Here is a 23409-nt window from a genome sequence, read left to right on the forward strand (position 1 = left end):
CTGACTGCAGTTCTGCAGTTCGGCTGTTCAAATCTCACCGGCTCAGGGTTGACTCAGCCTTCCATCCTTCCGAGGTGGGTAAAATGAGGACCCAGATTGTTGTTGGGGGCAATATGCTGGCTCTGTAAACCGCTTAGAGAGGGCTGAAAGCCCTATGAAGCGGTATATAAGTCTAGCTGCTATTGCTATTGCTATTAGGAGTGCCGGCATCCCCGGCAAAAGTTCCTCTCTCACCGCAGGCTAGCAAGTCTGTCCGACTGGAAGATGAATAGCTGTCTGTTTAAGTTTAAGTTTTATTTCATTTATATGCCGCCCTATTCCCAAAAAGGGACTCAGGGCGGCGAACAACTTAAACGGGAAAGGGAAACATACAAGTACAAAATAGACATTTAAAATGACCAACAACCACACCTGTTGAGAGGGGAAGGGAACTCATCAACCCGAGGCCTGCCGACACAGCCAGGTTTTAACGGCTTTTCGGAAAGCAGGGAGAGAGGTGAGGGTCCGAATCTCCGCGGGGAGTTCGTTCCAAAGGAGCTGCAACAGAGAAGGCCCTCCCCCGGGTCGTAGCCAGATGGCATTGGCTGGTAGACGGAACCCGGAGGAGGCCGACCCTGTGCGATCTAATGGGTCTTTGGGAGGTAATTGGCAGCAGGCGGTCTCTCAAGTACCCAGGTCCAATACCATGAAGGGCTTTATAAGTGATAACTAGCACCTTGAAGCGTCTGCCACATCTATTCATCTCCGCCCCCTGCCTTTTATCCCCAGAGCTAAGGTGGGGCTTCGCTAGCAGCGGGGGCTCTTCTGTCCCAAGGACTGGCCCATAGATTTCCACTGTTCTCCTCTCCTCTGCCTTCTACGCATCCGTGTGTCAGGCACTGGACCCAGCTGTTCCTCCTCTTCCTCATCAGCCACTTCCAGACCTGTGAGCTGTTGACTCTCCATATGAGGGCTGACAGATGGACCAGGCTCCGTCTCCATCTCTCCCCCCCCTCCCCCATCTCAACATACATCAGTGGCTCTGCCCTTCCTTACTCCTGTCTCTTGATTTTATTTCGTTTCGTTCTACCCAGATCCAATACCCGGTGGATGCAACTTGGAATTTGATTTGGAAACGGATCCCAACCTATATCTAGACTATAACCTGGCTGAGACCCACGTTATATTTGCTCCAGCCAATCTGGGGTACCCGAGGTAGGTCCCAGCTTGTCATTGTTCTTATGTGAAAGAAACAGACTCCGGAGGAAGATTGTGGATGATGGTAGACGTGCATCTTAAGACCTGGTAGCTTTTTATAGCTAGGAATCAAGGAAAGTTAAGGAAAAGTTGTTGGTTCTGACCCAGCTCTCCAAACACGACAAGGTTAACTCAAAGATTCCTTTATTAGGAGCACCAGTAGCCCCGGCAAACAGTTTCTCTCTCACCGCAGGCTGACATCTGTCCGACAGGGAGATGAATAGTTGTCTACCACACCTATTCATCACCCCCTGCCTTTTATCCCCAGAGCTAGGGTGGGGCTTCGCTAGCAGCGGTGGCTCTTCCTTCCCAAGGACCGGCCCATAGATTTCCACTGCTCTCCTCTCCTCTGCCACATCCATTCATCTCCACCCCCTGCCTTTTATCTCCAGAGCTAGGGTGCGGCTTCGCTAGCAGCGGTGGCTCTTCCTTCCCAAGGACCGGCCCATAGATTTCCAATGCTCTCCTCTCCTCTGCCACATCTATTCATCTCCACCTCCTGCCTTTTATCCCCAGAGCTAGGGTAGGGCTTCGCTAGCAGCGATGCCTCTTCCTTCCCAAGGACCGGCCCATAGATTTCCACTGCTCTCCTCTCCTCTGCCACATCTATTCATCTCCACCCCCTGCCTTTTATCCCCAGAGCTAGGGTGGGGCTTCGCTAGCAGTGGTGGCTCTTCCTTCCCAAGGACCGGCCCATAGATTTCCAATGCTCTCCTCTCCTCTGCCTTCTGTGCATCCGCGCATCAGGCACTGGACCCAGCTGTTCCTCCTCTTCCTCATCAGCCACCTCCAGACCTGGGGGCTTTTGACTCTCCATCTGAGGGCTAACGGACGGCCCAGGCTCCGCCTCTGTCCCTCTTCCCCCTCAAAGCTTTCAGGTTGCCTTGATGCTGAGCCACGCCTCCTCCTCATCTGATTCAGCTGTGGGGTGGGCGGGTGAGGGGGTGAGGAAGGGGGGGCAACAGGCCACAACGAAGCCAAATCCAAATCATACCATACTTCCAGGATAAAGATGGGGGGTGACAGACCTACCATATGATTGCGGAACAAACCCCTGAACCCACACATCTCCCGGAAAGACAATGTGCCCGCCGTTTTTAAAAGTACAGGAAAATAAGCGGAGATGGATTTGTTTGGCTCTTTCCATTCTCCAGGCCTCTAAAACGATCTGACAGAACACATTTTGTTTTCGCTCACGATGAAAGTCATCTCTTGTTCCTAAGTACTTAGCACAGGTAGTCCTCGACTTACGACCACAATTGAGGCCAAAATGTCTGTTGCTAAACGAGACAGTTGTCCAGAGAGCTTCGCCCCCCATTATACGATCGTTCCTGCCACGAGTTGTCGACTAAATCCCTGCAGTTAAACAAGTTGCACGAATGTGAAGTGATTCTGGCTTCCCCCACTCATTTTCCTTATCAGGAGGTCACAAAAGGGGATTACACGACCCCAGGACACTGCAACCGTCATAAATATGAGACAGTGGCCAAGCGCCTGGACGCAGATCATGTGACCATGGGGATGCTGTAAGGTCTGTGTGAACGAGGGCTGGCTCTCAAGACACATATAAAAATCTACATTTTATGTTTTCTTTCCGTCAACAAAAGACTGGAACCATTTGCAGTTCTATTCATTTCTTTTCTTCTTTTTTAAAACTATGCGCTGAGTGGAAATACAAGTAGTTCTCGACTTCCAGCAGTTCATTCAGCGACCAATCAATGTCACAACGGCACTGGGAAAAAAGGGGACTTATGACCGTTTTTTCACGCTTAACGACCGTTGCAGCACCCTCCCCATGTCCGTGGGATCAAAATTCAGACGCTTGGGAACTGACTCACATGGATAACCGTTGCCGTGTCCTGAGGGGATCATCTTTTGCGATCTTCTGACCAGCAGTGACGATGGGAAAACCAGATCCACTTAACAACGGTGTTAGTCATTCGACAACTGCAACGATTCACTTAACAACGGTGGCAGGAGAAGTGGCAAAAGGGGGCAAAGTTCACTTGACCAATGTCTCAATTAGCAACAAAAATGGTGGTCTTAAGTTAAGTCTGTAAATAGACCGCAAAGTGTCCTTAAGACAGGGGTCAGCAACCCATGGCTCTGGAGCCGCATGTGGCTCTTTCATCCCTCTGCTGCGGCTCCCTGTCCTCGGTCAGCTCCACAATTGATAGGACTTTCGGTTAGGATAGGTGGAGGAAAAAGGATGCCGTGCTAGGAGGAGACTCTATGGTGGGGGGAACCGGAATTCCAGTCAGCAGAGGAAAAAGGATGCCGCGCTAGGAAGAGACTCTATGGTGGGGGAACCGGACTTCCGGTCATCTCCAGAATTGAATGAGGGGCTTCCGGTTAGGACCTTTGTGGCTCTTTGAGTGTTTAAGGTCGCTGACCCCTGATTTAGATAAATACATTGTAGGGGGAAGATTCCTTCCCTACCTGGTAACTTACCTTGAACACCTGGTCCAGCGTTAAGTAGCGGTTTGCTTCAGGGTGAATGGTCCAGAATGCAATTTTCCCGTTGGCAGAGGTCTCCCGAACAAACATGTCGTGAAGGGAAAGGTTGTGACGGACAGAGTTCTGCGTTGCAAAGATAAAACGTTCATTGGTTTCCGTTACAAAACAGGTAGCCAAGTTAGGAGGGTAAGACGTACATAAAGTCGAAGCGTTGTTATTGCCACACTGCGGGGTCCCTGGTGGTCTTTCAGCATGGTGGCTTTCTTGCAGACGTCTTGTTACCAAACTACCGTACTTTGGGGATTATAAGACGCACCAAGGTTTTGAAGAGGCAATTTTTAAAAAAAGTAGGAAAGAGGGGAAGAATGGGAAGAAGAGGGGAAGGATAAAGGGGAGGAAGGGGAAGGAGAGAAGGGAAAGGAGAGGAGGAAGGAAGGAAGGAGAGAAGAAAGAGAAGAAAGGGGGTAGGAAGGAGGGAGGGAAGCAAGGAGGGAAGGAAGGAGGGAAGGAAGGAGAGGAGAGAAGAAAGGAGGGAAGGAAGGAGTGAATGTAGGAGAGAAGGAAGGGGGGAAGGAAGGAGGAAAGGAAGGGGGAAAGGAAGGAGAGAAGGAGAAAAGAAAGGAGGGAAGGAAGGAAGGAAGGAGGGAAGGAGAGGAGGGGAAGGAGGGAGGGAAGGAAGGAGGGAAGGAAGGGGAGTAGGAGAGAAGAAACGAGGGAAGGAAAGAGGGAGGGAGGGAAGAAGTAGGACCGTTGTAAGATAAGATGGATCTATGGGATGTTAAAAAAGCAATCTTCAAGTATATTGTCAACAGTAGGGAAAAATTGTTATAAATACATATTATTAATAACAGTTATGAGATCATATAATTGTGAATGTATATATGAAATTGATAAAATTAAAATAAAAAAAATAAAAAATAAATAAAAAAAAGTTTTTGCACTCTGCAAACCTCCTAAAAACAGGGCGTTTTTCACGAAAACAGGCAAAAAAATTTTTCAAAAAAAAGGGCATATATAGCCTTTAGGCGGCTTGTAGAGTGCTCCTGGGGGTGAGGGGGGCCAAAAATGAGCAAAAAACGGCCCATTTTTTGTCAAAAAAAAAAGAGGGGGTATGGATAGCGTTTAGGAGGCTTATAGAGTGCTCCTGGTGGCTCGGGGGTTAAAATTGAGCAAAAATCAGCCCGTTTTTTTTGCTCATTTCTGCCCTCCCCAGCACCCAGGAGCACTCTGAAAGCCTCCTAAAAGCCATACAGGGCCATTTTGGTGAAGGGGGCGGGGTTTTGGGAGGCAAAAAATGCTGTATTCAGTGTATAAGACGCACCCAGATTTTCAGCCCCTTTTTCGAGGGAAAAAGATGCGTCTTATACTCCGAAAAATACAGTAGGTGATATCATCAGTGCTAGAAGGGAATAGGGTTTGAGAAATGATGATGGAGGAGGTGGACTATGACTGTGGGGTCCTTGGTGCTCTCTGAGCATGGTTACTTTCTTGCAGACGTCTCATTACCAAACTAGGTAACATCATCAGTGCACTGATGGCGTTATTTTGGCAATGAAACGTCTCCAAGAAAATATACACTACAAATATACAAATATTTGGTCTACAAATATTCTTGCTTTCACGGGTCGTAGCCCATTGAACCGGATGGATGGAATATGACAGAGAATACTGAATATACCCATGGAGAGAGTGGGACAAGAAAGGAGAAAGGAAGGACGAAAAGAGAGAGGTAAAACTATTTTAGAAGTGGGACATAAAGAGGCAGAATCACTTACAACAGCGTCCATAAATAAATGACCAGTCAATTCGGCCCAAAAGAATTAATAAATAAACCTTTTAGAGCAATTTTATTTCACAATTTCATTTCATTTCATTTATTTCATTTGTATGCCACCCTTTTCCCCCGAGGGGGACTCAGGGCGGCTCACAAGTTGAGCAAGGGAAAGGGGATACAAACAGTTTAACACCAACACAACACAATACATAATTTAAAAGCACAACAATCATACCATTCGAGATAGGGGCAACGATTGTTTAGCCCCAGGCCTGTCGGAACAGCCAGGTTTTAAGGGCTTTGCGGAAGGCCTGGAGGGTGATGAGGGTGCGAATCTCCAAGGGGAGTTCGTTCCAGAGGGTCGGAGCAGCCACAGAGAAGGCCCTCCTCCGGGTAGTCGCCAGACGACACTGGCCGGCGGATGGAATTCGGAGGAGGCCTACTCTGTGGGATCTAATCAGTCTGGTGGAGGTAATTGGCAGCAGGCGGTCTCTCAAGTACCCCAAATTTAAGAGGCCAAACGTCTATGATCGCATGAATTTAATGGCCTTGGAACGAAAGGGGAGCAGAATTGCTATACAGGTAGCCCTCAATATAGGGACGCGGTGGCTCAGAGGCTAAGACGCTAAAGCTTGTCGATCAGAAAGATTGGCGTTTCGGCGGATCGAATCCCAAGCGCTGCCTAACAGAGTGAGCTCCTGTTATTTCTCCCAGCTTCTGCCAACCTAGCAGTTTGAAAGCATGTAAAAATGCAAGTAGAAAAAATAGGGATCACCTTTGGTGGGAAGGTAACAGCCTTCCGTGCACCTTCGGCATTTAGTCATGCCGGCCACATGACCACGGAGACGTCTTCGGACAGCGCTGGCTCTTCGGCTTTGAAACAGAGATGAGCACCACCCCCTAGAGTCAGGAACGGCTAGCACATATGTGAGGGGAACCTTGGTTCTCAAATTATAACTATTTGTTTCGTGACTGTTTGGAGTTACAACGGCACTGAAGAAAACGGTTGTTTTTCACACTTACGACCACTGCCGCATCCCCGTGGTCACATAATCAAAATTCTGGCACTCTGGCACGTATTTATGACGGTTGTGAGGTATCTCTGGGGGTCACGTGTTCCCCTTCTGCGACCTTCGGACAAACCGAAGCCATGGATCAGATTCACTTAACAACCATGTTACTAGCTCAACAATTGCAGTGATTCGCTTAACAAATGTGGCAAGGAAGGTCAAACCCAGCCAACAACTGCCTTGCTTAGCGACGGCCTCCGCTGCGGTCGTAAGTCGAGGAGTGAGCTGTAAGCGATCCGGCATCAAAGCAGCCATGGGGGGGGGGGGATCCTCTTTTCGTCTAATCAATCGCCGGTTTGAATCCGTCACGGAGGAGGCTGGATTTTCTAAACGAATTTCCTGTTAAGCAGTTTTTGCAAAAAATGATCAGTCCTTCGGGAGCTATTTTTCTTCCTTAACAACCATCTGGAGATCAGAGCCTTTTGGGAATTGAAGCGCCCAGGATAAACATTTACGCTCTCAGGTTTTTATTCATTTTAGCAATAGCAATAGCAGTTAGACTTATATACCGCTTCATAGGGCTTTCAGCCCTCTCTAAGCGGTTTACAGAGTCAGCATATCGCCCCCACAGTCTGGGTCCTCATTTTACCCACCTCGGAAGGATGGAAGGCTGAGTCAACCCTGAGCCAGTGAGATTTGAACAGCCGAACTGCAGAACTGCAGTCATCTGAAGTAGCCTGCAGTGCTGCATTTAACCACTGCGCCACCTCGGCTCTGAACGGAGATTGGCTGGTTCTGCTGGTTCTGCTGTGGAGCTGGCAGCATATTCAGACAGTGAGGAGGTTGGGGAGGAACATGGGCCAGTCCTGGACTCTGGAGAAGACTCTGATGAGGGCTCTGTGTTGGAGGCAGAGAGGGGGCCAGAGCCATCTGGCAGTTATCAGCTGCCTTCGGAGTCAGCTGCCTCAGCTGCCTTCGGAGTCAGACGTCAGTGAGGCAGACAAACAGCTGGAGCCTGTTCCCGGTGTGCACATGCGCAGAGTTGCCGGATGAAGGGAACAGCTAAGGAACAGGGGTCGATTTGGGAGTAAGGCCACAGGTGGACAGTGAATGGCCCCACCCAGAGGGAATAAAAGAGGAGCGAAAGGGGAGTGGGCTTTTGCAGGAAGCAATTCGCTCATTCGTTTCAGGAGTGTGAAGATCTGTCCGTGAATCTCTGAGACTCTGTGCCAAGTCTTTCCTTCCGCAGCACTGCGTTTGGAAAATATTGACATGGCAGCTTTCCAAGCTAGATGAGGTCTGTGGCCATGAATTCACTTTTGAAAGACTGTTTACCGGGCCTTTGCTGAATGTGAATGAGAGGAATTCACATTCATTTAGTAAAAGGGGTGTTGTCGGGACCAGGAATCTGCTTCGCACTTTTGGGGGGAACCTAGGTCAGAACAGGGTCGCCCTTTGGCTGCCTTCAGAGTCAAACATCAGTGAGGCAGAAGAACAGCTGGAGCCTGTTCCCAGTGTGTGCATGCGCAGAATTGCCAGATGAAGGGAACAGCTAAAGAACAGGGACTTACTTTGGAGTAAGGCCACAGGTGGATGATGAATGACCCCACCCAGAGGGAATAAAAGAGGAGCGAAAGGGGAGTGGAGTTTGCAGGAGACAATTAGTTCGCTTAATTGGTTCGTGACTCTCCCGAGACTCCTTGCCAAAGTTTTGCAGATATCGGGCCTGGCAGCTCTCCAAGCCAGAGAAGGTCTGTGACTGTAAATCTTCCCTTGAAAGACTTTGCTGGATGCGAATGAGCAGAAGTTACAGTCAATGAATAAAAGGGGGTTTTGTCGGGACCAGGAGTTTGTTTCATGCTCTCGGGAAGCCTAAGACAGAACATGTCCTGTCTGCTGCAAAGGATATAGGCGGGTTTGAGGAGACAAGACGACAGCAAATCTTACACTGGAGGACGAATATATGACGTTAGCGGCTCCCAAGGTGACACTAACTCTAAATGGAGATTTATTTATTTTTTACAGGTTCTTGGAGGCAGCAACGCTATCTGGATAGTTTGCTGGTCCGTTTCGCTGTGAGAATAGCCCTTTGCCGGTGAATTATTCAGGATGATGTGAGCAAGATTTCAATGTTTTATTTATTTGTTTCTGTTCTGATTTAGGAAAGAGCTACACTAGTGGTTCCCCCCCCCCATCCCCCAAGCCGCAGATTTATTCCACCCATCCCTAAGACAGAGTCTGTAAAAACTTTGGCAGCTAAATCTCAGAGCAATGTTTTTCATCCAGGGGTGGCTTTAAGATATGCGTCACGTCCCAGAATTCCCCAGGCAGCATAGCATAATTAACTGGGGAATTCTGGTGATGCAGGAGGGGGTGCACAGGTAAACCCACCAGTGGCTGGCCAGGTTAGGTGGTCTTACTAGAATGGACCTTCTAAATTCATATTAGCTTGGCTTTTCATTCTAGTGCCCTGGAGTTCCAAAGTTGACTTTTAGCTGGAGTGAACTTTCTCTCCAACTTCCCCATAAGTATTAAAAATAGGGCTGAACAATGTGGCAAGACCCTGTAAAGGAGGGGCACAGGAAGCCAGGCGTGGGTGAGAGATAGAACAGAGGTAAAAACTGCTGACAGCTTAAGACATTATAGGAACTTCTCATTTTTGTATTTCTCCTATGTACTTCTCTGTAACATTCCAAATGAACTTCCCCTTTTTGAAATGTCATGTTTGTCTCGTGTATGGAAACGCCTTGAGAATGCACAGTGTGGAACACGGCATAAAAGTAGCATCCTGGGCAGAGCCCAGGCAGTTCAGATTTTGGTGTGTGAACATGCTGAACTCGATGCATCAAATAATCCTGTTTCTCTCACCTTCGTGGTCTCAAGTCCTGGTCTTTCGTAAGTAGATTACAAACCTCAATCTGCTGCAACACTGGGAGACTGAAGTCCCCACATCTCCAAGTTTGCCAAGTGTTGTGGCCCACCAGCAACCAGCAGAGCTGGCAGCAAAGTTGGACAGTGAGGAGGGTGGGGAGGAGAACGGCTCTGCATCAGAAGCAGAGATACAGCTGAGACCGTCTGGCAGTGATGAGCTGCCTTCTGAGCTCAACAGCGGTGAGGCAGAGGAACAGCTGGAGCCTGTTCCCAGTGTGTACATGCGCAGAGCTGCCAGAAGAAAAGAACCGTAACCCATCAAAACCGCGTTCCACAAAAGCGCGGTCGACGAAAGCGCGTATGTGACGTCATCACAGCGCGATGAAAAAGATCGAAAAATTGAAATAAAAATTAAATTACAGCAAGCCGATTCACATAAAGGTAAGGGTTAGGGTTAGGTTAAGGGTTAGGTTTAGAGCGTTAGCGTTACATTTAGCGTTAGGTTAAGGGTTAGCGTTAGGTTTTTCGCTAGGTTAAGGGTTAGGTTTAGGTTTGGGGGGGGTTAGGGTAAGGTTTTCGCTTTATTTTTACATTTTTTGAACTTTTCCGTCGCGCTGTGATGACGTCACATACGCGCTTTCGTCGACCGTGATTTTGTCGTTTGCGGTTTTGTGGTGGAACCGAAAAGAACAACTCAGAAATCAGGATAGACTTTGTTGTAAAGCCACAGGGGGAAGGTGATTGATCCCTCCCATAGGAAATAAAAGAGGAGCGAAAAGGGAGCTGGCTTTTGCAGGAAACAATTCGTTCATTCGTTCGTTCGATTCGTTTCAGGAGTTTGAAGATCTGTTCCGTGAATCTCGGAGACTCTGTGCTTACGACCGTTGCTGTGCCCCACGGTCACGTGATCCTCTTTTGACCACCAAAATCAATGGGGAAGCCGGGTAGATTTCACAACCCTGTTACTAACTTATCCACTGCAGAGATTCGCTTAATGACTTCTGCAAGAAAGTTCGTAAAACATGCTAAAACTCACCTTAACAAAGGTTTCACTTAACAACGGAAGCTTTGGGCTCAGTTGTGGTCATAAGTCGACGGCTATCTGTGTTGTACATTTTAATAATCTCTCTCTATATAAAAATGGCTCTGTGTGTGTGTGTGTGTGTGCGTGCGTGCGTTCCAGCATAACTCTGGAACACCTCGAGCAATTTCAACCAATTTAGTACAGATTACTTACTCTCTGGAAACAAATACTGTGGGAGTACAACACCCCTAAAACCATTCAGGGTGTGTGTTAAGGTACAGCCTGTTGTGCCTTAAAATGGCTTCTACTGTACTGCTGTAAAATGGCTTTTACTGTGCAGCGCTGTGGAATTGCCATGGTAACGGCTTCACAGTACTCCATAAGAGGGCTCCCTCTAGTAAGGGGGAAAATCCAACATTAGAAATTATGTTTCGTCCGGATATTTTCCCCCTATAAATAAATACCTGGGCAACGCCGGGTTATCAGCTAGTATCTTATAGGAATAAATCGTCTTTACCGATACTTTTTTTTTTTTACAGATCAAAAGATGTTTTACCTTCCAGCCTGGCTTGGCAACATGCTTGAAATAGGGGAAATGATCCTCGATCCAGGTGTAGATGTCTTTCAGCATCATGCGCTTCTTCTCCGTGCTGTTGATGGCGAACTGGATCATGGCCATGTAAGAGTAGGGAGGTCGTTCAGAAAAAGATTCCTTCCGTAGAGGAGAAGAGACGGTGGCGGCTGTGGGACTTCCCTCAGTCTGCAGTACGGGAGCAAAAGTCAAAATTAAGACAGAAGGACATCGCACAAAGCTCCTCTCAAACCAGTGGCGGGATTCAAATAATTTAACAACCGGTTCGCTGCCCTAATGACCATCCGGGCAAGTGGGGCTCGGTGGTCATGTGACTGGGTGGGCGTGGCCAACTCAATGCCACTCACGTCGATGGGCGCTTTGCCTTAGCTGTTACAATGTCATAAGGGTTAACCAGAGAGGCAGTTTCTGTAAGCAGGGCAATAAAGATTAGGCTAGAAACAACACCAGAATGTTTCCTTCCTGCCTTCCTTACAGGATTAGCCCTGTAAAAGTGGAAAAAATCAAAAGGAGATTTCTTCCAACAACCGGTTCTCCGAACTGCTTAGAAAGTTAACTACTGGTTCTCCCGAATCGGTGCGAACTGGCTGAATCCCACCACTGTCTCAAACGTTGCAGGGGTGTCAAACTCAAGGCCCGGGCAGCTGGATCCAGCCCGCGGGGTGCTTAGATCTGGCCCGTGGTGCCTTTGCCAATGAAAATGGAGCCCCCACCCCACCCCGTTTTTGGCCATGATTGGTGGGGGATGCACATGGGCTCCATTTTCGCTGGCTGAGAGCTAGCAAAACCAAATCAACACAAAAGGAGAAATGATGTTTCTCCTTTTGCATTTGAGCGTGTAAGATGGGACAGGAAAGGAGAAAGGGAAAGAAGAAAGACAAGGAAAAAGAAAAAGAAGGAAACAGAGAATGAAGAGGAAAGGAAAAAAAAAAGGAAAGATGGATGGATGGAAGAAAGGAAGGAAGGAAAGAAGAGAAATTATGAGAGTAAGGGAGGGTTCTCAGGGAAGTCCTGTCTTAGCACCTGGCCACCACAGGTACCCCCGACACAAGCGATGTTGAGCTGGCCACACCCACCTTCCCCGACCACGCCCCTCCGAGGTCAAACACAACCCTGATGCGGTCCTCAACGAAATCAAATTTGACACCCCTCCTCTAAAAAGATGCAAATGACCAGCTTCTCTATAAATGATTCCCCGCCCCCATGCAAGCATGCGCATCTCCCGCCTGCGCAGTAGAAACCCAAAAATCAGCTGGCCAGCAGGAGGTGAGGGAGCTGAGCCGGGGTGAGGGCTCGTGTGCCCGCAGAGGGCTCCGTCTGCCACCTGTAGTATGCGTGCCATTGGTTCACCATCACAGCCCTAAGATATTGGAACACTGCTGTCATGTCATCTTCAGCTACTAACCTGGCTGAATTTTGACATTTTCCCCAAAAGAAAAGAAAAATCTTCATTTAGGGCAACCACGTCCCACCGTAACAGGCATTAAACGTTCTTCAGTGTACCAAAGGTGCTTTTTTAACAAGAGTGAACTGGACCGTTGTAAGTCGAGGACTGTATAAAGCCGCAAGTTTGCAGACTATGACGATGACTTTTATTTATCTATCTATCTATCTATCTATCTATCTATCTATCTATCTATCTATCTATCTATCTATCTATCTATCTATCTATCTATCTATCTATCTATCTATCTATCTATCTATCTATCTATCTATCTATCTATCTATCTATTTGTCTTGTATGCCGCCCACTCCCGGAGGACTCCGGGCGGCTCACAAAAGACAAGGGAAAGGGGGGAAACGAGACAAAGACAACATATTAAAAACAAAACCAACAGGTAAATGCTTCTCAGCCCCCCCCCCCCCCCCAGCCTGCCGGAGCAGCCAGATCTTAGTGGCTTTGCGGAAGGCCGGGAGGGAAGTAAGGGTCCGGATCTAAACAGGGAGCTCGTTCCAGAGGGCCGGAGCTGCAACAGAGAAGGCTCTCCCCTGGGGAGTCGCCAGCCGACATTGGCTGGCAGATGGAATCCGGAGGAGACCTAACCTGTGCGATCTAATTGGTCTGAGAGAGGTAATCGGCAGGAGGCAGTCTCTCAGGTACCCAGGTCCGATGCCATGTAGGGCTTTATAGGTAGCAACCAGCACCTTGAAGCGGTGCTGGTCACGGAAAGCGCCACCCAAATCGTTCTGGTCCACGGGTTCAGTAGAGAAATTTTTCTCTACTGTATTTTTTCCCCCTTAAGCAGATGTGTATTACCGTATTTTTCAGAGTATAAGACGTACCTTCCCCCCCCCCCCCCAAAAAAAAGAGAGGGAAAATCTGGGTGCGTCTTATACATTTTTTATATATATATATATTATTAGTGGGTTTTTTTGCATTACATGGAAATCTAACACATAGTATATGCCCCCCCCAACACCCCCCCTCCCTCCCCCCCCCCGACTTCCCAGAGCCCGTACACGGTATAGATTTTTAACAAACACAGTCTAAAATATATTGAGACAAAAGAAATAAAAAAAAGAGGTTAATAACATCTCTACATTGATCTTAGCTTCTTCCTGTTACACTAACTTTGAACAGTTTAAATCATCCCTGATCTTAAGCATAGGCTATCTGGAATTTCTCAGTCTCGTATTTGTTTTGTATATAGTCAATCCATTTTTTCCAGTCTCGTTTATATCTCTCATTTGAGTGATCTTTAAGATATGCCGATATTTTAGCCATCTCGGCTAAGTTTGTGACTTTCAATGTCCATTCTTGAGTTGTAGGCAAGTCTTCCTTCTTCCAGTATTGCGCCACCAACAGCCTTGCTGCCGTTATTAGGTGCAGAATCAAGTTAGTCTCTACCACTGTAAAGTCAGTACATGTACCTAGTAAGAATAACTGAGGAGTAAACTTTATCCTTCTTTTAAAGATATTTTGCATAATCCACCTCTTATACACGGAATACAGCATTTTGGGCTTCCCGAAACCCCGCTTCCTTCGCAAAAATGGACATGCAGTGGGTTTGGGAGGCTTGCAAAGTGTTCCTAGGGGCTGGGGAAGGCAAGAACGATCGAAAAAAGGGGGCATTTTTTGCTCATTCCCCCCCCCCAGCCCCCAGGAGCACTCTACAAACCTCTATGCATGCCCTGTTCTGTTTTGTTTTTGCAAAAAGGGGGGCCATTTTCACAAAAAACAGGCTGTTTTATGCTCATTTTTACCCCCTCTCCAGCCCCCAGGAGCACTCCTCAAGCCTCCTAAAGGCTACGCATGGTCTATTTATTTTATTTTTTTGCAAAAAATGGGCCCGTTTTCACAAAAAACTGGGCTGTTTTATGCTTGTTTTTGCCACTCCCCCCAGCCCCCAGAAGCACTCTGCAGGCCTCTCAAACTCTCTGCGTGCCCCGTTTTTCACAAAAAACGAGGCGTGCAGAGGGTTTGGGAGGCCTGCAGAATGCAAAAACTTTTTTAAAAAAAATTTACCTCTTCAAAATCTTGGTGGTACTCCAGTGCGTCTTATAGCCTGAAAAATATGGCAATTCCCCCCCCCCCTCAGCGCTTTTTTCCCCGATCAAGAGAAAGCTCAACTCCTTCCCACCTAGAGCAATTCTTCCACGCATAATTCACAGTCTCGTATCTACCTTTTTAACTTTCTCAAAAGCTATCGTCCTACGTGGCCGATGTGCTCTTTTGTGAAGATACGCTCAGGTGACTGGAAATTTTGAGTCATCCTGCCACATTATGACAATACACTGCATTCGGAAGCCTGACTCACTGAGCATCCTTCGGCGGCTTATCAAATGGCAGGGAATTAGTAGGAAGAGAGCGGATTAACAAGAGTGGGAAGAGGACCTTGGAGGTCATCTAATCCAACCCCCCCCCCCCTGCTCCAGGTAGGAATCCCTATACCATTTCGGACAAATGGGACTCCTCTTAAAGAAGAGCCGAGGTGGCGCAGTGGTTAAATACAGCACTGCAGGCTACTTCAGCTGACTGCAGTTCTGCAGTTCGGCTGTTCAAATCTCGCCGGCTCAGGGTTGACTCAGCCTTCCATCCTTCCGAGGTGGGTAAAATGAGGACCCGGATTGTTGTTGGGGGCGATATGCTGACTCTGTAAACCGCTTAGAGAGGGCTGAAAGCCCTGTGAAGCGGTATATAAGTCTAACTGCTATTGCTATAGAGAGCCGAGGTGGCGCAGTGGGTAGGATGCAGTACTGCAGGCCACTTCAGCTGACTGCTAGATCAGCAGTTCAGCGGTTCAAATCTCACCGGCTCAGGGTTGACTCAGCCTTCCATCCTTCCGAGGTGGGTAAAATGAGGACCCGGATTGTTGTTGGGGGCGATATGCTGACTCTGTAAACCGCTTAGAGAGGGCTGAAAGCCCTATGAAGCGGTATATAATTCTAACTGCTATTTTTAGTATTTTTAGTATTTAGTATTTATTATGCATTTATAGGCCGCCCTTTTCCCTGAGGGGACTCAGGGCGGCTTACAATAAAAGGGGAAAGGGAGTGTAGGACAAATACAAAAAGAAATGTGAGCGAGAATAAATTAAACAATAAAACACAACATTCACTCGACATTCGGGAGGGGCGAAAGTAAAAACTTATCCCCAGGCCTGACGGGCTAGCCAGATCTTGAGGGCTGTGCGGAAGGCCTGGACGGTGGTGAGGGTGCAGATCTCCACGGGGAGATTGTTCCATAGCGTCGGAGCCGCAACAGAGAAGGCTCTCCTCCGAGTAGTCGCCAGTCGGCACTGACTGGTGGATGGAATTCGGAGGAGACCTACTCTATGCGATCTGATGGGACGCAGGGAGGTAATTGGCAGAAGGCGGTCTCTCAGATAGCCAGATCCACTACCATGGAGAGCTTTATGGGTGGTGAGTAGGACCTTGAAGTGCACCCGGAGATCGACAGGTAGCCAGCGCAGCTCACGGAGGATCGGTGTTATGTGGGCGAACCGTGGTTATTGCTATTAAAGAAGAGCCATGAGGATGATTAGGGGGTCCTCTGCTTTTCAGAAGTCCATTAATCGGTTGGGTATCCAAAAAAAATGTTTATTAGAATATAAAATATGAAGGAAAATGAAAATAATGGGAAACTAGGAAAGAGGAAAAGGAGAAAGTGTGGGGGTGGGAGAAGGAGGAGGAGAAGGGGAAGGACCTTGAGCTTGCTTGGAGGTTCTAACAGGGGAGCGCAGCTATCGTATACCCTTGACCGAAGATCGGTACACTCCTTCTATCTGGGATGGTCGTCCTCTTCTACCGAGCGCACAGCTTTGCGAGGGACGCACATGGAGCAGTGCAGTGGTGGGTTTCAAAAAATTTTCGAACCTACTCTGTGGGTGTGGCCTCCTTTGTGGGAGTGGCTTGCCGCCCATGTGACCGGATGGGAGTGGCTTGCCGCCCATGTGACCGGACATGAAGATGCCGACGACACTTGTCAGAACCGCCTTAAATTACCTCACACACAGCACTGGCATGCATAAGAATAGGATGCAAACTTGTTTTTTAAGAGGCATCTTTGGTTTGCGTTAAAACAACTTCAACAGACGCAATGTTCTGATTGCACCACAAACGCAGTCGTCATCCTTACCTTTCACAGAGGCACTGAGTTTTATAAATAGGAGCACGATAGTGTAGAATAATCATATCCAAGGACCAGTGGGGGGTTTCAAAAAATTTTGGAACCTCTTCTGTAGGTGTGGCCTGCTTTCCGGGTCCACTGGTGGAACCTCTTCTAACCGGTTTCTGTAGATTTGACGAACCGGTTCTACCGAATAGGTGCAAACTGGTAGGAACCCACCTCTGGAGCAGTGAGGGAGGAAGGGAACACCCGCCTAGCCAGCCAGATCAGCCGAATCAACCATGGCGATCAATGGGGTGACAGATGTCGCAGCCAGATCGCCCTCACATCCAGAGAAGGGGAAGGAGAAGGGGGAAGGAGGAGGAAAAAGAGAAGGAAAAAGGGAAGGAGGAAGAGAAGGAGAAAGAGAAAACCATGGAGGAGAAAGAAAAGGAGAAGAGGGAAGGAGGAGGAGAAGAAGGAGAAAGGGAAGGAGGAGGAGGAGGCAAAGGAGAAAGGGGAAAAGGAGAAGAAGGAGAAAGGGAAGGAGGAGAAGGAGAAAGGGAAGGAGAAGGAGGAGAAAGAGAAAGAGGAGAAAGGGAAAAGGAGAAGAAGAAACGGAAGGAGAAAAGGAAGGAGAAGGCAGAGGAGAAAGGAAAAAAGGGGAAGGAGAAAGAGGAAAGAAGAAGCAGGAGGAGAAAGGGGAAAAGGAGAAGAAAGTTTCATTTTCATTTTTACAGCTTGCCCTTCCTCCTCATACTTGGTACAGATGCATTTCTCTTCAAACAATCACACAATTCGTATCGTGCATAGATTTGCAAAACAACGGGATAAAGGAATATTCCTGAACTTTCCTTTATGATTTATCTCATGGTTGCTGTGAAATTGGGTGAATGTATCAATGAAGGCATGTTATCTCATCTTGCAGAGCTTGGATTCATTGAACGAGTTCACCCAAAAAAATGTAAACACTGCAGAATATACAGCCTCCTGCTACATAACTAAGCTCCACTTTCATGCTGAACAAACTAAATTATTAATGTCTCTTAAAATAGAAAAAAAATCTATCTTTAGATAGATTTTTTTACTCCAAAAGCATTTTATTCCAATAGATTTGATAAAAACAAAATGTAAAAAAAAAATCCAATTTAAATCAAAACATTTTTTTTCTCAGTTTAGTATATTTTATTTTTATTTTCATACACTCACATGTATACACCATACAGTATTAAACAATAATTGCATCAATTCCTCTTGTCGACAATGCCCCAGAAAATAAAAGCCCAATATACCTCTTCCATTCTTCATACACCTCTTTCTTCCCCCACCCTCCAACTTTCTATCTTCCCTCCATCATCCCCCTCTACCCTACTTCCCCTCCCCCTCTACCATTCCTCTCTCCAGATCCGCTCCCCCCCTTCCTTTTCGCCTCCCCCCCCCACCCTCTCTCCCATCCCTCTCTACCCTCTTTCTTCTTCCCTACTCCTCCTCCCCTTGGTGTATTTCCACTATATGTTGATGTACTTGGCTTACCCTATTTTTTAAAAAAAATTAAAGAAAAACAGTATATATGTGAAGCAGTGGTGGGTTTCAAAATATTTTCGAACCTACTCTGTGGGTGTGGCCTCCTTTGTGGGAGTGGCTTGCCGGCCATGTGACCTGGTGGGAGTGGCTTGCCAGCCATGTGTTTTCTCTCTCTCTCTCTCTCCTTCCTTTTGTCTCTCTGTCCCTTTTTCCTTTTTTTCTTTCATCTCTCTCTGACTTTTTCTTTCTTTTTTCTTTTTTATTTCTTTCTTTCTTCCTTTTTTTCTCTTTCTCTTTCTCTGTGTGTGTGCATGTGTGTGCGTCAGTGGTGGGTTTCAAAAAAATTTGGAACCTCTTCTGTAGGTGTGGCCTGCTTTCTGGGTCCACTGGTGGAGCCTCTTCCAACCGGTTCGGTAGATTTGACGAACCGGTTCTACCGAATAGGTGCGAACTGGTAGGAACCCACCTCTGATGTGAAGTCACATTGCATTGAGATCTAACACATTGTGTCTAGCCTAAGCTATATCCCTCCCTCCCCCCACCCTCCCCCCTGACCCCCTCCTCCTTCCCCCCCCAACTTCCCAGAACCTGTACACAGTATAGATTTTTAACAAACACAGTCTAAAATCTAATGAGAAAAAAGAAATAAAGAAATTAATAACATCTCTACATTGATCTTAGCTTCTTCTTAAAAGATTTTTTTTTAAAAATCCACCCTTGTGTGTAAGGGTCCCATCTGGGGTCTTTGGTCTTTTTGCTTACCTTAATTGTCTTGGGTTTTGGGGTCTGGTTTTCCTTCTCCGTGTCTTTGTTCATGTTACAGGAGCTGAGCGGGGTTGAAGTCATCTTCCCCAACCACTGGATGTTGGTCAGGCTGCTGTTCAGGCCAGGTGCCTCCTCGCCGCCTACGTGGATAGAAACCCAGAGTTTTTAGATTTCGTGTGTAGATCCTTCAAGAGGAAGCTTGAATTTTAGCCTTTCAGCCGAAAGAGGTTGAGTATAACTTTTGAGAGGGATCTTGGAGTCCTAGTGGACGACCATTTAAATAGGAGCCAGCCGTGTGCAGCAGCTGCCAAAAAAGCCAACACAGTTCTAGGCTGCATAAACAGAGGGAGAGAATCAAGATCACGTGAAGGGGTTAATACCACTTTATAAGGCCATATTTGGAATACGGCATCCAGTTTTGGTTGCCACAATGTAGAAAAGATGTGGAGACTCTAGAAAGAGTGCAGAGAAGAGCAACCAAGATGATCAGGGGAAAATTGAAGGCTAAAACATATGAGGAACGGTTGCAGGAACTGGGTATGTCTAGTTTAATGAAAAGAAGGACCAGGGGAGACAGGATAGCAGTCTTCCAATATCTCAGGGGCTGCCGCAAAGAAGAGGGAGTCAAACTATTCTCCAAAGCACCTGAGGGTAGAACAAGAAGCAATGGGTGGAAACTAATGAAGGAGAGAAGCAACTTAGAACTGAGGAGGAATTTCCTGACAGTCAGAACAATTAATCAGTGGAACAACTTCCAGAAGTTGTGAATGCTCCAACACTGGAGGTTTTTAAGAAGATGTTGGATAACCATTTGTCTGAAGTGGTGTAAGGTTTCCTGTCTAGGCAGGGGGTTGGACTAGAAGACCTCCAACGTCCCCTCAATTCTATTCTAAGTGAGAATAGCATAAACCTTTGGATCTGTTAGCAGTACCCGGTTTCCCCGAAAATAAGACCTCTCCAGATAATAAGCCCAATAATAATAAGCTGAAAATATTGCAATCCAGCAGCAGCCATGAGGGGACAATGCTGGCCCCCTCCGACACTTAAAAAATAATAAGACCTTCCTGAAAGTAAGGACAAGCGGGTGGGGGGGAGAGAAAATATTTTTGGGGAAACAGTATATAGGAAAATAAAATAAAAAACGTAGATACAGAGTACAGAATAACAGTGTTGCAAGAGACCTTAGAGGTCTTCTAGTCCAACCCCCTGCTCAAGCAGGAGACCCTGCACCACTCTGGAAAAATAGCTGTCCAATCTTTTTTAAAAAACCTTCTGTGTTGGTGCACCCATACCTTCTGGAGGCAAGCTGTTCCACTGGCTAATTGTTCAGCCAGTTGTTATTTTAATAAAGGAAACAGCCTTTCCCAGGGGATTTCCATCTTAAACAGACTTTACATTAAAAAGCAGGTTATAATGAATAGAGAAGAGACTGCAATTTCTTGCAGAGCTGGAAAAAACACACTTTTGCTGACTGTGGGTTCGTATCACGTACAGTGAAATTCCCGCCGCGTTCAGCTCTATTATCGCAAAAGGAGAGGATTTCACCATGATATAGGATCGCATTAACTCTTTGAAGCTGGACTTTTGTGAGATAATTGCATGATTATTTCTTAACCTTAGAAGGTTTTACTGATGACACCTGTATGCTGTCTACAGGCAGCCTTCGACTTACAACAGTTCATTTAATGGCCGTCCGAAGTTACAACATCACTGAAAAAAGGCACTCACAACCCTTTTTCACACTGATTACCGTAGCAGCATCCCTATGTGCACGTGATCAGTTGCTTGGCAACTGATTCACATTGATGACGGTCACACCTTTGCGACCTTCTGACAAGCAAAATCCAGGTTCCCTCAACAACTGTCTTATTCGTTTAACAACTGCAGTGATTCCCTTAAGAAAGATGGCAAGGAGAGTCGTCAAATGGGGCAAAACTCACTTCACAAATTCCTCACTTAGCAACGTACATTCCGGACTCAGTCATAAGTCGAGGACTACCTTTAACCTCATCGGTTGTTTTAACATCTCTCATACGACTAAAATGATTAATGGTAATATATAGAGTTTGATTTCCTGCCTGAAATAAATAATATGCAGTAATGCATCGTTGAATAAAAATGTTTCCATCGCTAAAAAACAACAACAACATCCCACATAATCACACCGATGGTCAAACACACGAGAAAGTTATCAAAACCTCTGAAGAATATACAAATGTTGTGCAGCTTACGTTTTCCCCACGTGCCATCACTCTGCTGAATTCCCACAACACTGTCAAACCATTTACTAAGACTGTACTAATATTTATCTTCTCATCCTTCCTATCACCCATCTCCTCCCACTTATAACCGTAACTTTGTGGGTTGTATCCTTACGATTTATATTGTTTCCTAGTATGATTTGATTGCTTATTTGTACCCTACAACTATTATTAAATGTACCTTATGATTCTTGACAAGTGTATCTTTTCTTTTATGTACACTGAGAGCATATGCAGCAAAGACAAATTCCTTTTGTGTCTAATCACACTTGGCCAATGAAGAATTCTATTCTATTCCTTTCCATTATCCTACTCTACTCTACTCTACTCTTCCGTTCTAACAAGCTTCCTATTACCTATCTCCTTCTACTTATGACTAACTATAACCTTGTTGCTTGTATCTTTACGATTATATTGTTTTATTTAGTTTCCTAGTATGATTTGACTGCTTATTTAGTATCCTATTAATATCACTAAGGGTTGTATCTTATGATTCTTGATTAATGTATTTATGTACGCTAAGAGCTTATGCACCGAAGACAAATTCCTTGTGTGTCCAATCACACTTGGCCAACGAAGAATTCTATTCCATTCTATTCTGATTTCTCCTATTCTATTCTATTCTGATTTCTCCTATTCTATTCTTTTCTCCTATTCTATTCTATTCTGATTTCTTCTATTCTATTCTATTCTGATTTCTCCTATTCTATTCTGATTTCTTCTATTCTATTCTGATTTCTCCTATTCTATTCTGATTTCTCCTATTCTATTCTGATTTCTCCTATTCTATTCTATTCTGATCTCTCCTATTCTATTCTATTCTGATTTCTCCTATTTTATTCTATTCTGATTTCTCCTATTCTATTCTGATTTCTCTTATTCTATTCTATTCTGATTTCTCCCATTCTATTCTGATTTCTCCCATTCTATTCTGATTTCTCCTATTCTATTCTATTCTATTCTATTCTGATTTCTCCTATTCTATTCTATTCTGATTTCTCCTATTCTATTCTGATTTCTCCTATTCTATTCTGATTTCTCCTATTCTATTCTGATTTCTCCTATTCTATTCTGATTTCTCCTATTCTATTCTGCCTTTGGATAAGAGGACAGGTCGTGTCAAAAACTAAACTGGACTTCTCACAAAACTAACTCAATTTAAGTCCAATCCATCTATCCATCATTCTACCGACACCCAGTTAACTTCCCAAACTCTGTCCTGTTAGATGTTCATTTTTAGAAAGGGTTTTGAAGGCATCTCCGTTTTTTGGAAAAGCCAAGCAGACGGCAATCACCCTCCATCCCGGTCGCTACAAAATTTTTACAGATAGTCCTCGACTTAACGACCACAAACTGAGTCCAAAAATTCTTCTGGCTGAGCGAGACTGTTGCGAAATAAGTTTTTGTCCCATTCTACACGATTGCTTGCCACGACGGTTCAGCAAATTGCTGCCCTTGTTAAATGAAATCTGGCTTCCACCCTTGATTTTGTTCATCCGATAGTCTCCAGAGGAGATTCCACGACCCCAAGACATTGCAACCGTCATAAATACGGAGGTGGGCAAAGGTCTGGATTTTGATCACGCAACCACGGGGATGCTGCAACAGTCATAAGTGTGAAAAACAGCCATGTCACTTGTTTCATTGCTGTTGTTAACTTTGGTCCCTAAACGGATGGTTGTAAGTCGAGAACTACCAATAGCAGTCATTAAATTGCATTATATAATTATATTGTATAATTATTATATATTCTATTATGAAAATTAATTATGTAATATAATTGTTATATAATTATATACTGCACGAGTCAAAAAGAGGGCTGTGAAAATATCTCACCTCCTGGACATAAACTGTTTCAACTCCTACCCTCAAAATGACACTATAGGGCACTGCACACCAAGACAACTAGACACAAGGACAGTTCCCCCCCCCCCAAATATCATCACTCTGCTAAACAACTAAGTCGCACAACACTGTCAAACTATTTACTAAGTCTGCATTATTATTAATCTTCTCATCGTTCCTATCACCCATCTCCTCCCACTAATGATGCAACTTCGTTGCTTGTATCCTTACGATTTATATATTGATCATTTCCTAGTATGATTTGATTGCTTATTTGTATCCTAAGGCTATCATTGTGCTGTACCTTATGATTCTTAACAAATGTATCTTTTATGTACACTGAAAGCATATACACCAAAGACAAATTCCTTGTGTGTCCAATCATAGTTGGCCAATCAAGAATTCTATTCTAATTCTATTCTATGCCATATATTCTATTCTAATTCTAGTCCATATATTCTAATTCTATTCTACGCCATATATTTTATTCTAATTCTATTCC

General features: G+C 45.7%; 1 protein-coding gene across 1 annotated transcript in view; it reads right to left on the minus strand.

Annotated features, from left to right (window-relative positions):
• The window catches only part of FOXM1 (forkhead box M1), a 37478-nt gene that overhangs the window by 12480 nt on the left and 1589 nt on the right, over nucleotides 1–23409 (minus strand). Inside the window, exons 2-4 of the mRNA XM_087722571.1 lie at nucleotides 18799–18941; nucleotides 10929–11132; nucleotides 3688–3816 (exon numbers count right to left, since the gene is read on the minus strand). Coding sequence (XP_087578697.1) covers nucleotides 3688–3816; nucleotides 10929–11132; nucleotides 18799–18941 — 476 coding nt within the window. The remainder of the gene's footprint in view (nucleotides 1–3687; nucleotides 3817–10928; nucleotides 11133–18798; nucleotides 18942–23409) is intronic.

Source organism: Thamnophis sirtalis, unplaced genomic scaffold (assembly GCF_051295495.1).
Source record: "Thamnophis sirtalis isolate CommonGarterSnake01/CBP01778 unplaced genomic scaffold, rThaSir2_p1.2 scaffold_9, whole genome shotgun sequence".
NCBI lineage: Eukaryota > Metazoa > Chordata > Lepidosauria > Squamata > Natricidae > Thamnophis > Thamnophis sirtalis.